The sequence below is a fragment of the Schistocerca americana genome, chromosome 8, assembly GCF_021461395.2.
Source record: "Schistocerca americana isolate TAMUIC-IGC-003095 chromosome 8, iqSchAmer2.1, whole genome shotgun sequence".
Classification (NCBI taxonomy): domain Eukaryota; kingdom Metazoa; phylum Arthropoda; class Insecta; order Orthoptera; family Acrididae; genus Schistocerca; species Schistocerca americana.
Window position 1 is genome coordinate 154,669,604 of NC_060126.1, and position 18,316 is coordinate 154,687,919.

Below are 18,316 nucleotides of genomic sequence, written 5' to 3' on the forward strand. Positions count from 1 at the left end.
TAGTAATGCCTCACGTGTTCCAATATTTCTACGGAATCCAAACTGATCTTCCCCGAGGTCCGCTTCTACCAGTTTTTACATTCGTCTGTAAAGAATTCGTGTTAGTATTTTGCAGCTGTGACTTATTAAACTGATAGTTCGATGATTTTCACATGTGTCAACACCTGCTTTCTTTGGGATTGGAATTATTATATTCTTCTTGAAGTCTGAGGGTATTTCGCCTGTCTCATACATCTTGCTCACCAGATGGTAGAGTTTTCTCATGACTGGCTCTCCCAAGGCTGTCAGTAGTTCTAATGGAATGTTGTCTACTCCCGGGGTCTTGTTTCGACTCAGGTCTTTCAAAGCTCTGTCAAACTATTCACGCAGTATCTTATCTCCCATTTCGTCTTCATCTACATTCTCTTCCATTTCCATAATATTGTCCTCAAGTACATCGCCCTTGTACAAACCCTCTATATACTCCATCCACCTTTCCTCCTTCCCTTCTTTGTTTAGAACTGGGTTTCCATCTGAGCTCTTGATATTAATACAAGTGGTTCTCTTCTCTCCAAAGGTCTCTTTAATTTTCCTGTAGGCAGTATCTGTCTTACCCCTAGTGAGATAAGCCTCTACATCCTTACATTTGTCCTCTAGCCATCCCTGCTTACCCATTTTGCACTTCCTGTCGATATCATTTTTGAGACGTTTGTATTCCTTTTTGCCTGCTTCACTTGCTGCATTTTTGTATTTTCTCCTTTCATCAATTAAATTCAGTATCTCTTCTGTTACCCAAGGATTTCTACTAGCCCTCGTCTTTTTACCTACTTGAACGTCTGCTGCCTTCACTACTTCATCCCTCAGAGCTACCCATTCTTCTTCTACTGTATTTCTTTCCCCCATTCCTGTCAATTGTTCCTTTATGCTCTCTCTGAAACTCTCTACAACCTCTGGTTTAGTCAGTTTATCCAGGTCCCATCTCCTTAAATTAGCACCTTTTTGTAGTTTCTTCAGTTTTATACAGTTCATAACCAATAGATTGTGGTCAGAGTCCACATCTGCCCCTGAAAATGTCTTACAATTTAAAACCTGGTTCCTAAATCTCTGTCTTACCGTTATATAATCGATCTGATACCTTTTAGTATCTCCAGGATTCTTCCATGTATACAACCTTCTTTTATGATTCTTGATCCAAGTGTTACCTATGATTAAGTTATGCTCAGTGCAAAATTCTACCAGACGGCTTCCTCTTTCATTTCTTCCCCCCAATCCATATTCACCTACTATGTTTCCTTCTCTCCCTTTTCCTACTTACGAATTCCAGTCACCCATGACTATTAAATTTTCGTCTCCCTTCACTATCTGAATAATTTCTGTTATCTCATTATACATTTCATCAATTTCTTCGTCATCTGCAGAGCTAGTTGGCATATAAACTTGTACTACTGTAGTAGGCGTGGGCCTTGTGTCTATCTTGGCCACAATAATGCGTTCACTATGCTGTTTGTAGTAGCTTACCCGCACTCCTATTTTTTTATTCATTATTAAACCTACTCCTGCATTACCCCTATTTGATTTTGTATTTATAACCCTGTATCACCTGACCAAAAGTCTTCTTCCTGCTGCTACCGAACTTCACTAATTCCCACTATATCTAACTTTAACCTATCCATTTCCATTTTTAAATTTTCTAACCTACCAGCCCTATTAAGGGATCTGACATTCCACGCTCCGATCCGTAGAACGCCAGTTTTCTTTCTCCTGATAACGACGTCCTCTTGAGTAGTCCCCGCCCGGATATCCGAATGGGGGACTATTTTACCTCCGGAATATTTTACCCAAGAGGACGCCATCATCATTTAATCATACAGTTAAGCTGGATGCCCTCGTGAAAAATTAGGGCTGTAGTTTCCCCTTGCTTTCAGCCGTTCGCAGTACCAGCACAGCAAGGCCGTTTTGGTTAATGTTACAAGGCCAGATCAGTCAATTATCCAGACTGTTGCCCCTGCAACTACTGAAAAGGCTGCTGCCCCTCTTCAGGAACCACACGTTTGTCTGGCCTCTCAACAGATACCCCTCCGTTGTGGTTGCACCTACGGTACGGCCATCTGTATCGCTGAGGCACGCAAGCCTCCCCACCAACGGCAAGGTCCATGGTTCATGGTTCATGTCATAAATATCTTTTTTCCAAAATTCATATTAGTATCTCCTCATTCCTTATTCGACCTATCGATCTAATTTTCAACTTTATTCTGTAACATCACACTTCAAAGCTTCTGTTCCCTTCTTGTCTGAATTGTTTACCGTTCATAATTCACTTTCGTATAAGGCTACACTCCAGACAAGTACCACTAGAGATGATTTACTAACGCTTAATTTCTCATTATTATATGTCACCCCTATTTCGGCCATTATCACTTAGTTTCCTGCCCAAATAGCAAAACTCGTCTGCTAATTCTAATTTCTCATTTCCTAATCGAATTCACTGAGCATCGCCTGATTAAATTCGATTACACTCCAGAATCCCTATTTCACTGTTGTTGATGATCATAGTAACCCTTTCACACGTGAATTTTTTTCTGGCGGACGGAAAATTTTTCTTTATATGGTCACGCTCTAAGTGATTTTTAACTATTTTAGATGCAAGATTTATACAATAATATGTACCCCCTTTGAAAACATACTTTGGATTCATTCTACGCATCCCGTGTATTATGGTGGTAATGAGCTGCTCTGTATTGCTACATTGACTTGCTAATATTTTCATAGTGATGCCCAATAGTTGGCAGCACTTGTGTATGATGAAAATTTTGAACATTCACAAATATATACCTCACGGTTACATTGGGAAAAATGGTCTGCTGCAGGTAAGACACAATGAAAGTTAATGTACACAAAAGACGCAATTTATTCTGTTCAACTGTTCTTCCAAATCTTTCGCCATCTGTGACAAAATTACACTGCCATCGGCAAACCTCAAGTTTTAATTTATTCTCGAAGAACTTTAAATGCATTTTGAAACTTCTCCTTGGTTTCCTTCACTGCTTTCTTAACTCATAGAATGAATAACATCGAGGATAAGATACAAACCTTTCTCACTCCTTTTTCGACTGCGGCTATCCTATTATTTTCCTCCACTCTTATAAGTGTAGTCTAGTTTCTGTACAGGTTGTACAAAACTTTTCATTGTCTGTATTTCACCCATGCTAGCTTCAGAATTTCAAATAGCGTAGTCCGTTAACATTATCAAAAGCTATCTTCAAATCGTATAAATGTAGGTCTGCCTTTCTTCAACCTGTCTTTTAAGAAAAGTCGTAGGATCAGTATTGCCTTGGGTGTTCCTAAATCTCGCCAGCACTCAAACCTTAACCCAGATCTGCTTATACCAGCTTTTCCATTCTTCTGTACACAGTTTGTCTCAACATCTTGCAAGCATGACTTATTAAACTGCGGTTCGGTAGTACCCACACATGTTAGCGCCTGCCATCTTTGTAATCTGAGTATATGTCTCCTGTCTCATATACCTTGCACACCAGGTGGAAAAAAATTATAATGACTAACTTTCCCAAGGATCTAAATAATTCTGGGCGAATGATGCGTACTCCAGGGTCCTTGTTGTGAATTAGAACTTCCAGTTCTCTAGTCCTGTGCCGACCTCTTCATGTCAAGTACTTCGGCCCAACGTGCTCAACAATTTCTCAAATATGTTCTAATCTCAAGTCTTCCACTACTTTTTTAGCCCTACTACGACACCGTTAGCACAGTGGAAGGTATTCCCTTACGTCTTAACACATGTGGTATCATCCTGTCCCTTCTTCTAATCAGTGTTTCCCACATACGAGTACTTCACGTCGCAGAATCAGCGAGGAAAGGGAAAACACTGAGCAGAAGAACGGACGTGACAGTAGAACTTTTGTCAAGGGATCAGAGAACAAGTTTTAAGGTAATGAAGAGAGCCTTAGAGAACATTTCGTCTTCATATATAAACCAAAGGAACGAAGAAAGTATGGGGTTGAACGTGCCATCGAAAAATGACCACTGGAGCCGGGATATGTGACCAACAAGAAGTCGCTGGAGGACAGAACGCCTTCGAGAGGACGGACAGGAAAGTCACCACAGAAAGCGCGACTTCCCCAGCAGTTCCCATCAGTAGCCACTTACCGTTAAATTTAGTCTATAGCAGGCCTCTCGCGGCACGGAAGCAATGCCACGCAGAAAGATTGCCGGGGAACGAAAACGCCGCAGCCGAAAGACGCAAGAACGAAATTCCTCGGTGGCCCGGACCGCAGAGCGGAGAAAGCCGGGACACGCTCCAGTAAGTCCCGGCCGGAGCGGTGCCTGCGTGCTGGTATCCGAGGCAACCCGACAAAGCGACCACCGGGAGCTCGCCTGTGTTTAGACACGGGACAATGGACCCGCGTCCGAGATGACCAACTTACAGGAGACACCAATCATTCTTAAGTCCTCACACTTTCGACTGGCTTGATGCTGTCCTCCAGCTCGAGCTAGTCTTTTCGTCTCTACGTCAGAATTAAACGAAGCTTTATCTGTAACGCGTTTAGATATCCTAGTCATAGTACGCCCCTACTATTCGGCTCTCCATGACTCCTTGTAAACACGAAGATGTAAGATGCCTACTCCGATATTCGCATCCATCGCAACCAAGTTTCTGTAATTTCCACCAATGATTGCCTATCGAAGTCGCTGGGTCCAAACGATACATTTCAAACGTGTGATCGTAAATCGATCATGCTACTCTGGCGGGGGCTATGAGAATGCGGCCTTAACTTTTGCCGGCGAATTGAATGTTCAAATAACTTACAGGTTTGCTGCTTAATTAATAGTCACTATCGATATTTCTGATACTGGTTACCTATGACTGTGTGTTGACTCTGCGGGTACTTGTTCTGTGTGTGGTTTCTTCCTTGTTTCTCCTCTGTGAACGGAGGTAATAAACTCCTTTGCATATTGCTTCCTCCTTGCATTTGTGCCTTGAGAATGGCAGGGTGTGCTCCTGTCGACATATCGGCGGTGGTCGACGACGTCAACCAGCAGCAAACCCGTAATTTATTTGAACGGTTGTGAGTATGTTTACGTTAGTCGCTACAGCAACGACAAAAAAAGAGCGTTACAAAAATACTTGTAATTGCAAAGGAGATGACTTACCTTACTCGTCGTCGGTGTTGTCAACATGTGAAAGTCCATTACGGTGGTCTGGTTGGATAATTTGGAAGAGTCGAACCGTGTATTCTTCCTGATACTCGTTCGTTTTCTGCACTGTCCACAATGAAATTGTAACGGTATTTCAGCATCGATATTGTTCTTACGAAATTTTACACACTTCGCATCACCACCAGTCTACACAGTCCCTTCTTTCCTCGTCCGGTAGTACTGCATATGTGCGACAAAAAGCAGAAGAATTTTCTACGCTGGATAAACATGGAATTAGATTCTTCCATGTGAGAGAATCCGCCGAAGAAATGTAAAGAACACCGGACATCCCACTCACTAACGACATAAATCGTCTGGGTTTCCCTAGCAACTCACAAATAATTCGCGGGGGTATGTAATTTAGAGCAAGTAAGGGAACGACGGAAAATTATTAATCACAACGCCCGCCATTAGGGTCGCATGATCAGTTTCTGATCGCACGTTCGTTAGGTATCGTTTGGATCCAGCGACTTCGATAGGCAATCATTCTTGGAAATTACCCATGTTTCTCTCTAGAATAGGCCATGTTAATAAAACGACAGCCATCAGACCAATGTTTGTGCTGCACAGAGTAGAGTGGGCATCTTATTTCCAAAGTACATGCACCTGGAAACTAAAAATGGAACTGTGTGCGTACCGGTACATGGCCTATCAAAATCGCCACACTTGCTATTAAAAATCTTCACTCTCATTTAGTTCTAATAGATGTGAAAAGGATTCGAAAGGAGACACTGACTTCATAGAAATGAAAGCTTTATCGTCTCTAGTGGAAGACACAGTATACGTTCTAGCGTACACGTAGTGACGTTCACTCTTATTTCGACTTGTTATCACTGCTTCTAACTATCTTTGCTAACAACCCACTACCAATATTGACAAGTTCTCAATCCCGTCCACGAACACTGGAATATTTAGTGAATTCATCGGACTTCTCACGACACGCGGTCATGTAGCGGCCACTATTACTTGCCTTCCGCATCACCCGTAACGGTTGACGCGAAACTGAGCTTCTCGATCACTGGGGGCTCCCTTGGCGGCAGTGCTGCTGCGCTACGTCGCTATGAGTGTAAGGTTCAGATATCGATATTCAAAGAGCAACTATATCTGTAACTTTAGACATCGCAAAGGTGTTACAATGGGTTCAATTTGGGACTCAGAGACTTATTTTACGATTTTTTTCTCACAAACAGATGGTGATGCCAGGCAATTTTGCAATGCTGGTGTAAACAAACAACGTCCCCGAACTGTTCTTCTACTTCACGAAGTACGCCTTATGAAAACTGCTCTAATACCGTAACACCACCTAGTCGTTACATCACTTTTGGCATAACACATGATAGCAGGTAACACTCCCACCGAGCGAGGTGGCGCAGTGGCACACTGGACTCACATTTGGGAGGACGACGGTTCAATCCCGGGTCCGGCCATCCTGATTTAGGTGTTCCGTGATTTTCCTAAATCACTCAAGGCAAATGCCGGGATGGCTCCTTTGAAAGAGCACGGCCGACTTCCTTCCCCTTCCTTCCCTAATCCGATGAGACCGATGACCTCGCTGTCTGGTCTCCTCCCCCAAAAACAACAATAACAAACAACCCAACAACAACACTCCCCAGGCATTCTCCAAACCAAAACCCTTGCGTCCGATTGCCACGAGGTATAGCGTGAATCATCACTCTAAATCGTTCGTTTCCAGTCTCCACTGCCCAGCGTCGTCGCTGTTCAACGAGCTCAAGGATCGCTTAACAGTGACTGCAGAAATGTGTGGCTTATGATCAGTTTCTCGATCATTTAAAAACTAAACTCCTCCAGAACAGGCCATGAAGGCCCAACGGTATCGACCGGCCGCCGTGTCATTCTCAGCGCATAGGCGTCACTGTATGCGGATATGCAGAGGCATGTGGTCAGCACACCGCTCTCCCAGCCGTATGTCTGTTTCCGAGACCGGAGCCGCTACTTCTCAGTCAAGTAGCTCCTCAGCTTACCTCACACTGGCTGAGTGCACCCCGCTTGCGAACAGCACTCGGCAGACCGGATGGTCACCCATACAGGTGCTAGCCCATCCCGACAGCGCTTAACTTCGGTGTTCTGACGGGAACTGTGTTACTACTGCTCACAGGAAATGTGCCAGCTGGACTGCTGGTAGTCCTTTGGAATTCACGACTGATTCCTTCCGCTAACTACATGCGGTTTTTTCCACCAACCTCAGCAATGGTTGACGGTCCCTGTCCGTCAGTGCATGAGGTCTGCGTGGTCTTCCCTCCACGTTTTCACCTTACTACCGCATCACCAACAGGATACTTGGGCAGCTTTGGAAGAGATGAAATTTCTCTGAAGGATTTGTTACCCAAGTAGCATCCAGTGACCAGTCCACTTTCGAAGTCAATGAGCTGTGCTGACCGACCTATTCTGCTGTTACTGCTTGTCTACTGACAACACAACGTTCTTCGCCTCCTTTTATATTGCAGGGACGCCTCTAATGTCATCTAGTGGTCAATCCCACATTATATAGATCTGTGGGGTACTTTTTATCAGATAGTGTGGATACTTATCAGAGTGTCGCAAGCACCTTACAATGTGAGATAACGTAAATGTGTTACTTTACTCCCTTCCTTTTGTATTTAGAGATAGAGCGCAGGAAGTACGTCGATCGAGGAACTCCCTATAAGGTCGAATGCATAATTCTACAGTCACGATGAGTTATTAGTCATAAAAGTAAGAAATTGTGGCGTTACTTTTGTAACCCGCCTGGGAGGCGGCGCGTGGGTAGGTAATACAAGTCGGTACTGCAAGAAAATGGTTTACTGATGCAAAAAAAAGGTGATAAACGATTACATAACTTTGTACGTAGGTGCCATGCTGAAGCGGATTGTCCTGGCTGGCTGCACCTGATGAAAAGGGTGGACCTGTGGCGATGCTCGTAGAGCTCTCCAACGCCGGCTAGAGGGCGCTGTCATCGGTGTCGGTGTCGCAGTGCCAACTTAACTGGTACCTAAGCCGTAGCATTGTAGCTATCGATACTACAGTTACCGTCTGCACATATTTGAGATCGAACTGTCACAAGTACTTTTAGATTACGTAACTCAGAAAATTACGTCTATAAATCCAGAAGCCATTGACTTTTCGTTTTTGCATTCATTCAATTGGGCTAATAATTTTATAACTTAATAAATATTATAATTTTATCAATAGAACTCCGAGTTAGGGACCGTTCCCTTTCATTCTGTTCCGCATTTATTCGCGTAGCACACACAAACTGGTGTATTGATGCAGCGCAGCATTAGCCATTTGGCCGCTTATATGTATGTTCTCTTTGCTTCTTCCGTCACGTGTTATTTTGGTCGAAGGTGTTCGCCTGCTTAGCTGGGTGGTAACGTGCCTGCCTCCTCTGCACTGGGCCTGGATTCGATTCCTGGCTGGGTGGGAGATTTTCTCCACTCGGAGACTGGGTGTTGTGTTGTCCTCATCATCATTTGATCCTCATCACCCGCCGCAAGTCGCTCAATGTGGCGCCGAATGAAATAAGACTTGCTTTTGGCGGCCAAATCCGACTAGGACATCCAGGCCAACAAAGCCATACGATCATTTCATTTTTCTTTCGGTCGAAGGTAGAAGAATTTTATCACTTCGTCTACTACGGCGCCAAGTTTTCCGCTATTCTTATTTCTTCTACTTCTAATCACCGACATTTTCCTTTGGTTTACTTTTAATCTATATGCTGCGTTAATAGACTGAACTACGAGGTGCGACAATAAAGTAATGAGACTGATGTGGAAAAAAAGTTGCTTACCGTTTTAGTCAAGTTTAGTGTTGTCTCCTTCATAGTTGTTCCCTTCTGATTGCACACACTTTTTCCAGCGCTTCTGCCATTGATGGAAACATTTCTGGAACTCATTTTCTGTAATATGCTCCAAGACACTGGACATCTTGTGTTGTTTGAAACTGGTGTCCCTTGACAACCGTTTTGACTCTTGGAAATAGAAAAAAGTCTCACGGAGCGATATCTGGTGAATACGGTGGCTGTGGCAGTACTGAAATTTGTTTTGAGGCTAAAAATTGCTGTACTGACAGAGCAGTATGGGATGGCGCATTTTCGTGATACAGAATCCAATTATCAGCAGTGTTGGCACGGACACGAAGAACTCTTTTACGAAGTCTGTCTAGAATTTATTTCTAGTAATATTGGTTAACTGTTTTTTCAGGAGGCATCCAGTCTTTATGAACAATTCCCTGGCAATCAGAGAAGCCCACAAGCATTCACGGTCGTCCACTGCAGTCTTCATCTTCAACATTCGTTCTGCCTTCACTAAACATTTTATGCCAATGAAAAACTTGAGCTACTGACATAACTTCCTCTCCAAAAGCCTTCTGAAGCTTACCGAAGGTTTTCGTTACGTTTACGCCCAATTTAACGCAAAAGAAATGGCACACCGTTGCGCAATATTATGCGGTTCCATTTCCGTGACGAGAGACACAAACACGTGTAAACTTATTACAGCACAACTCACGACTGAGCAGTTGCATTGATGTACCACTTGGACTAGAGGCAGCTTATAGACCAGGGTCAAAGATATTGTGCCTACGCAAGCCTGCAGTTTTGCCACATCTTGCAAAGAAAATCAGTCTCATTACTTTATGTCGCACCTCGTAGTCATTATTTTCCACAGGACTTTCAGTTCTTCTTCATTTTCACAGAGAAGAGCAGTGTAATCGGCGAATATTGTCCTTGATATAGTTTCACGCTAAATTTCAATCATATTGTTTAATTTTTATTTATTTCTTCTATTTGTTCTTCCTTATATACGCTGAACAGTAGACGAGAAATACTGTATCCCCGTCTTACGCCCTTATCAATATCGCTACTAGTTTTTGATCCTCCTTTCTTACTATTCACGTTTCTTTCTTGTACGTGTTGCACACTGGCGTGCAAAACTTAAGCACTTAAGTAGATTTCGAGTCGTGTATCACTGCCAAGTACCATAGCTCTATGAAACTTCAACCATACATACAAAGAACTGCTACAATGTAGTACAAGACGTAACTGAAAAAACTGCATAACGAGACGAATGCAAATGACTCCTTTTTTCGTAGACAATAATTACAACGAAGACGCCACAATGTATGGTAGAACGCTGGGCATTACAAAAGGTTGCACATGGTTCTTAATAGACCGTGTAATCACAATGGACGGCAAAGCATGCTCTGCGACGTATTCCCAAGGTGATCACAATGTTGGTGAGCAGTTCTTGTGGTGGAGCGTTTCGTTTGTCCACGAGCACAATTGACAACTGTTGGGTGTTCGTTGGTGCATGTGGATGTGCCACAAAACATTTTCCCAACTCACACCACACGTGCTTAGTGGGATTTAAGTCGTGGGAACGGGCAGGACAGTTCGTTCGCTGAATATCCTCTCATCCCTCGAGCTGCTACATTTGCTCTGTTCGACGCGGTCCCGTATTGTCATCCATAAAAGTAAAGTCAGGACCAAATGAACCCGCGAAGAGACACACACGGGGAAGGGGTGCCGCAATAGCGTTGACTGGTGAGTGAACAGTGTTCAAAGATTTGGAGATCAGTGTGCCCATCCAACAGTATGTCTCTCCACACCATCACGCCTGAACCGTCAAAATGATTATGTTCCTAAACGTTCCCAAGTGCATTACTTGACCTCATTTGGCGAGACGTGGGAACACGTAAAGCACCCAGGAACATGGTCACTGCACAAAAGTATCTTTTCTGTTCGTCTAATTTCGCATTTCTTTCAGTTACCTTCTATACTATACGGTAGCATTTCTTTGCATGTATGGTCCAGCTGCGATAGTTAGTTTCGGCCTTACGTTTTGCAAATAATTGTGTATATTATCTATCTTTTCCTGTAGGATATACCTACTAATCGAGGACAGCAAACATATTGCACAATTTTATGTGGTCGGACGTTTTTCTCGTCTTTTGAATCTTATGAAAGAGTGGTGAGTCTTCGTCTTGCTTCTACTGTTACGTGTAACGTCAAAATTGTCTCTCCCGTGAATTTATCTTTCCTGAAGTCACGCTGATAGTCTGATAACAGATACTCACTTTTCATTTTCATTCTCCTGTGTATTATTCTGATCTAGAATTTGGAGACTTGATTAGTTTTATACACGATAATTAACGGGATGAACGTATAGGGTGACACATTGGAGACAGATGGTTTTTTTTAATAAAGAATACTCGGTCAATCTGAAAATTAATTTATGTTTATTGACATTAGATTAAAGCTTATTATCTGCTTTGCAATGTAAGGCAGACGTATTTTGTAAAGCATAATGTCGTCGAGGTGATGTTCATCATTTCGAATGCACGATTCAAGTCTCTTGTCCAAGTCTCGCATCACACGAACCAATGTCTCTGCAGGTGTTGCAGCAATATCTTGAATGATAGCATTCTTCAACTGGTCTGGTTATAGACATGGCTCTTGACGTACCACCACAGAAAAAAGTCACACAGTGATAAGTCTCGAGATATGGCAGGCCGTGGAACATTGCCAAAACATGAGATAGTCTGTCCAGGAAACGTGCATCGAAGAACTGCCACTGAAGCGTTCGTGGTCTCTGATATAGCGCCATATCGCTGGTACCAAACATATTTGAAAGGAATTCTTCGTCTTCTCAGTTCTGGTTTGAAGAATGTTTCAAGCATATGGATGTATAGAGTCGAATTAGCAGTGACTGCAGCCCCATTTTCTGCGAAAAAATACGGTCCAATAATGCCGAAAGAGCCAAGAGCACATTGGGCTGTGACTTTTTCAGAGTGTAAAGGACACTTGGTTAGGGATTTTCACCTGCCTCGAGATGACTGGGTGTTGGTGCTGTCCTCCTAATTTCATCATCATTCATGAAAGTGGCGATATTGAACTGAGCAAAGATTGGGAATTTGTACGCACACTGATAACTGCGCAGTTAAGCGCCCTACAAACCAAACATCATCATCATAATTATCAATAAGGTGTGAATGCTCAGGAGCCCAGGAATGCAGATCTCGGTTATTGACGATCCCGTTTAAATGAAAATGAGCTTCATCGCTCATCAATAAAATCATATTAGCACTGAAAATCGCTTGCATTCTGCAAGCAAAGTCTCCTGGTACAGAAAAATCAATTGGCTTCAGCTGTTGCACAACACTAAGTCTGTACGGATGGGATTTAAGTGTGTGCAAAATTGGTGTAATCGATTCACGATTCATTGCTAGCTGACTAGCATGACGTCCGGTTGAGCGTCCTGGGCTTCTGTCGCTTCCCTTATCCTTGTGACATTTTCTGGCGCCGTTCCACTGCGTCTCGCGTATGAACTCTTCTTGTTCATTATGTTAACAGTTGATCCGAAATGTTCCACTCCTCTAAGGATTGTCTTACGCCTCGGAACAGCTCCGTGTCTACGAGACTGAATTGTGCACGGAGCATTCGCTTTGTAGCTGCAACAGACTCACCACTACTAAGGAAACGGTCATAGACGTACAACCTATGTTGCACTGCTCCACTGTAACTGAAATGGTTTATTGTGTGGAGAAGGACTACCTCCATCATGATCTTCTCCCACCACCGCCCTCTCAGCAGTTCAAAACCGCCTGTCTTCCGCGTGTCACCCTGTGTATCATAGCAGAACCAAAGAAGTTTCATTGTACGTAGATATGCAACGACTAATCACTTGAATGGTAAAGGTACTGTTAAGGAGCGCAGTGGTGAGACGTTCTGTGTTGTGTGTTGCAGCTCTGCGATCCTGGCGAGCATCCGGCGCAGCCAGGGCTCGATGGACGCCATGCTGCTGGACAGCGGCCAGCGCTCCACCTCTCCGACGCCCACTGCAGACAGGTAGGACATGCGGTCTGGACTCGTCCTCTGTGCTGGTACTTCACTACAGATGCTACACTCATGCTCATAAATTAAGGATAATGCTGATACATGGTGAAACAACGCTCTGGTGGGAGGTTTGCGGATTTAAATCACCTCGGGGTATGACCATGCGGCGCATTTGACCTGCTGTCGTCGCACGGTGGCGCTGGCAGCAGTCCACATAAGCAGAGGTGTGTTGGTACATGTCAGAGTACGGTGCAGTGTGTAAGTGTGCAGACGTTTTCACACGTACTAATGGTTACTAAGTCTTGAAAATGGCTCAAAGGTCACATATTGATGACGTTATGAGAGGTAGAATACTAGGGCGACTGGAGGCTGGTCAAACACTTGTCGTAGCACGGGCCCTCCGTGTGCCACTAAGTGTGATCTCACGATTATGGCAACGATTCCAGCAGACAGGAAACGTGTCCAGGCGCTACAGTATGGGACGTTCACAGCGTACAACACCACAAGAAGACCGATATCTCACCGCAGACGGCCGCGGAGTACTATAGGTAGCCTTGCTCGGGACCTTACCGCAGCCACTGGAACAATTGTCTCCAGACACTCAGTCTACAGACGACTGAGCAGACATGGTTTATACGCCCAGAGACCTGCAAAGTGCATTCTACTGACCCCTGGTCACAGGAGAGCCCGTGAAGCTTGGTATCAAGAACACAGTACCTGGTCATTGGAACAGCGGTCCCAGGTTATGTTCACGGACGAGTCTAGGTATAGTCTGAACAGTGATTCTCGTCAAGTTTTCATCTGGCGTGAACCAGGAACCAGATACCAACCCCTTCATGTCCCTGAAAGTGACTTGTATGGAGATCGTGATTTGATGGTGTGGGGTGGGATTATGATTGGTGCACGTACATCCCTGTATGTCTTTGACAGAGGAACTGTAACAGGTCAGGTGTATTGGGACGTCATTTTGCACCAGTATGTCCGCCTTTTCAGGGGTGCAGTGGGTCCCACCTTCCTCCTGATGGATAATAACGCACGGCCCCACCGAGCTGCCATCGTGGAGGAGTATCTTGAAACAGAAGGTATCAGGGGAATGGAGTGGCCTGCCTGTTCTCCAGACCTAAACCCCATCGAGCACGTCTGGGATGCTCTCGGTCGACGTATCTCTGCACGTCTTCAAACCCTTTTACACTTCAGGAGCTCCGACAGGCACTGGTGCAAGAATGGGAGGCTATACCCGAGCAGCTGCTTGACCACCTGATCCAGAGTATGCCAACCCGTTGTGCGGCCTATGTACGCGTGCATGGTGATCATATCCCATATTGATGTAGGGGTACATGCGCATGAAACAGTGGTGTTTTTTAGCACATGTGTTTCGGGACGGTTTTCTCAACTATCACTAATACCGTAGACTTACAGATCTGTGTCGTGCGTTCCCTATGTGCCTATGCTATTAGCGCCAGTTTTCTGTAGTGCCACGTTGTGTGGCACCACATTCTGCAATTACCCTCAATTTATGAGCATGAGTGTAGAATAGACGCTGTTATCAAAGCAGTTGAACACCTTGAACACTCTGACATCTTTCGCTTCAACACGTCAATCATCTGCATCTCATTATGAAACAGTTTATTTGTTGAGCAATTTTTTAAACCTGGGCTTACAATGCCTGGCTAAGTTTCATCAGCAATGGATTAGAAGATGTCTCCTGCATTCGTACCCCTGAAACAGCCAGTCGATGCTCGAAATTGGTCAAGTTGACTGAGTCCGTAGGAAACAGGTAGTACAAGAATGCATGCGCATGATTATACGTTTGTCAGTTCGTGGTTCATCAGCAATTGCAGCGGTAAGTGGGACAATATGTGGGGCGACGTAAAATTACTTCGTCGTTAGGGAATATCTGAGACACAGGCTGAAGCAATGAAGGACGGATGGAATTTGTCGGGATTCATGTCACACACCTTCAGCTGATTTGATTAGCAATAAGTCATGGACGATTCATCTAACAGCGACGGTAAGCCAACAATTTGCAAATATCGAGTGTTCTGTTCTTCAGTTAATGCTGTATAGAGATGGAATTTCATACACGTGTGCAGACAAACACTGTAATTGAAAATTTTCTTGTGCCTGGTAATAATTACCAACAATCGAACCTCGCAGTAATAACAAAGATTTTCAAGACAGTTGACGTTGTGCAACATGATTTTTTACAAATTTACATCTACATGGATACTCTGCAAATCACATTTATATGTCTGGCAGAGGGTTCATCCAACCACCTTCACAATTCTCTATTATTCCAATCTCGTATAGCGTGCGGAAAGAACGAATACCTATATCTTTCCGTACGAGCTCTATTTTATCGTAGTGATCGTTTCTTCCTATGTAGGTCGGTGTCAACAAAAATTTTCGTATTCGCAGGAGAAAGGAAGTATTTGAAACTGCGGATCACTATCTACAGGAAACGGATGGAACTGTTTTCACATTTTTATCAAATTTAGACATGATTGTCTCAATGAGAATTCCGCGATAGTTCATTAAATAAAATATGGCGTTTCAGTCATCGATCGCTATTCTTTATTTTCAATTACCGGTTTCGGGCTAGCTGCCCATCTTCAGATCATATATTGTAGTTACAGAGTAACTTGTCCGTACAGAACACTCGGTTCGCTGTCATACGACATATGACTACAATATATGATCTGAAGATGGGCAGTTAGCCCGAAACCGGTAATTAAAAATAAAGAATAGCGATCGAAGACTGAAACGCAATATTTTATTGTTTTCACATTGTCTGTGGACGAAGTTCCCTGTAATTAAGACAATTCTCTAATGGCTCCACTACGGGAGAAAAGAGACAGATAAGTCACGCCATACATCACAAGATTTCCATTAAAATTCTCACCAAGCGCATAGAAACTACAGTGCATTTTAATTAGACAAAGAAAAAAAGCTAGTTGTGACAGTGACTATGATACACTGGATTATCTGGGAGACATGAACAATGATTCAACGGAGCGATGAACGTAAACTACCTCTTTGTGGCCTTTGACTCAATTTCAACAAAATCTGTACTACTAGTCCTTGAAGAAATAGGTTTAAAATGCTGTGTGTGTGTGTGTGTGTGTGTGTGTGTGTGTGTGTGTGTGTGTGTGTGTCAATGCAACAGCTCCCCTGGATCTCGTAAAGAATTGAAAGAGTACATGGAGTTTCATTTTACCAATACTATTTTAAATAGCCCCACATGAGATTTTCAGATGGTTAGAACGAAAAAAATGAAGGGGGAATACGTTTTAACGGGTCGTGGCTGAACCTCTTTCGTTTTCCTTACAATTTATCGCTGTCAATTTATCACTGTTTGCCTCTAAAGCTGATTAACTTGTGCAACTAATGGATAAATTTAATAGAGCAGTTTTAAAATTAGGCCTCATAATAAATTATAATGAGAGCAAAATAGTACATAGTCAATACAGAGAATAGAAAATGATACAAATTAAAAGTTAAATCATGGAACCAGTTGGTGAAATTCCGTATTTAGCTGAAGACAGTAACCAGCTCCACAGGAAAGGAAACAGAGATGTGAGTAAAATTGCTCTGGAGTCCCTCTACTAAAATAAACAAAAATTCAAAACTAAGTTTCTGCTACGAGACTCTTACATGTTTTGACTTGTATCTGTGAAATATGAACTATTAATGCGAAAACTGTTCAAGACCTGAAGGTTTATCAGTGATTAGCTTAGAAATGGGTATTACAACTTGCTAGGAGAGAAAGAAAAGCTAATGAATGTGCCATGGAACATTCTTGAAATTTCCGAACGTATGCTGATATGAACTTCTTAGTTCCTTTTCTTATTAAGAACCTCCTCCTGAAGTTTGTCTTCTTACTTACTATTCACTCTGTTTACTGAGCAATGACAATACAGCTCCCTTAGGGCTGCCCGTAATTACTTTCCGTCTGTCGTTTTCGGCTCGTTAAGAATGAAGCAGTCTTTCTGCTTCCACATTTCGTAACCTTGTATTATCGCGGCCCGACACTGCACAGCTATCGAACGCCCTTTGCTCGTCAAAGAACACGTTATCTGCATATCTCCTTATCCATTTTCGTGTCATTTATTTTTTTTAAATCGAATATCCGCTGTAGAATATATCCCCGCCTGTATTACTGACAGAAGAAGTACATGCATAACCGGAACTGAAATTACGGCACAACCTGTTAGTCTCTTGTGACATCGCAGAACAATTGATCTCGATGAGTGTCTTGCGTTGCTATGTTAATGAGGTCATGAGTGAAAACAGACGGATGGTATCGACAGGTTAAACAACTTTATTTAAAGTCATTTGCGAGAAGCGACTTTTACAGAACGGACGACAAATAATGCGACTACGAAGATTCATAGGGAAATGAAAGTTTCGGTGAAATTAGAAACTCCGGAAGAAAATCGCTGATGGAAATAATTGTCGTTTCAGGTGGACATTATCCGACAAACAGTGTTACAGGGCGTGTCTTCTTCGTGGCGTCTCGTCTGGACAACGGCTGTTTACTCCGCTTGCCACAGAACTGCTCGTGAGTAACGATTTGCAACGGTCTGCAGTGGACATTTCATAACACGGTTTCTTATCTGGGACAAGCACCGGTTCCGTTTTCTGGGCTTTCGACTTCCAATATCGTTTGTAATCTCCTTGCTCACTGCAGACATTCGAAAAGCGTGTGAAAGAGCTGCCGCTCGTTTCTTAAAAACCCATCTACATCTACATCTACATCTACATCTACGTGATTACCCTGCTATTCAAAATAAAGTGCCTGGCAGAGGGTTCAAAGAACCACCTTCAGCCTGTCTACCGTTCCACTGTCGAACGGCGCGCGGGAAAAACGATCATTTAAATGAAATTTATGAAATAAATGATGAAATAAATGCTCCCAAAACTTATTTTTCCTGGCCTTATCACGCGTCTTCACAGGATCAGCATGTTGTGCTGGCTTTGGCAATGTTAGCGCTAGAGGCTGGCCGCATGCCCTTTTTGTCGCCAACAGGTACCTCAGGATGGAATTTGACCGCACTTGTTCTTATCCCATGGCAAAGTGTCTGAATATTTTTGAAGTGATTGCGAAACGTGTAACTCAGACGTGTCGTAGGTACCAGCCCATTATTCATCTAGTTAGGATGAGGGAAATCGCCTAAAAATCACATCCAGGCTGGCCCCAACACCGGTCCTCGTCGTTAATCCTCCGGGCGGATTCGATCCATGGCCGGCGCGCCTCCCCGTTTCCCGGAAACGGCGTGCTAACTAGCGCGCGGC

At 43.5% G+C, this 18,316-nt stretch overlaps 1 protein-coding gene across 1 annotated transcript in view; it reads left to right on the top strand.

Annotated features, from left to right (window-relative positions):
• Positions 1-18,316, top strand: part of LOC124545643 (neurotrophin 1) — a 130,107-nt gene that overhangs the window by 67,476 nt on the left and 44,315 nt on the right. The window contains exon 5 of the mRNA XM_047124589.1: positions 12,932-13,033. Coding sequence (XP_046980545.1) covers positions 12,932-13,033 — 102 coding nt within the window. The remainder of the gene's footprint in view (positions 1-12,931; positions 13,034-18,316) is intronic.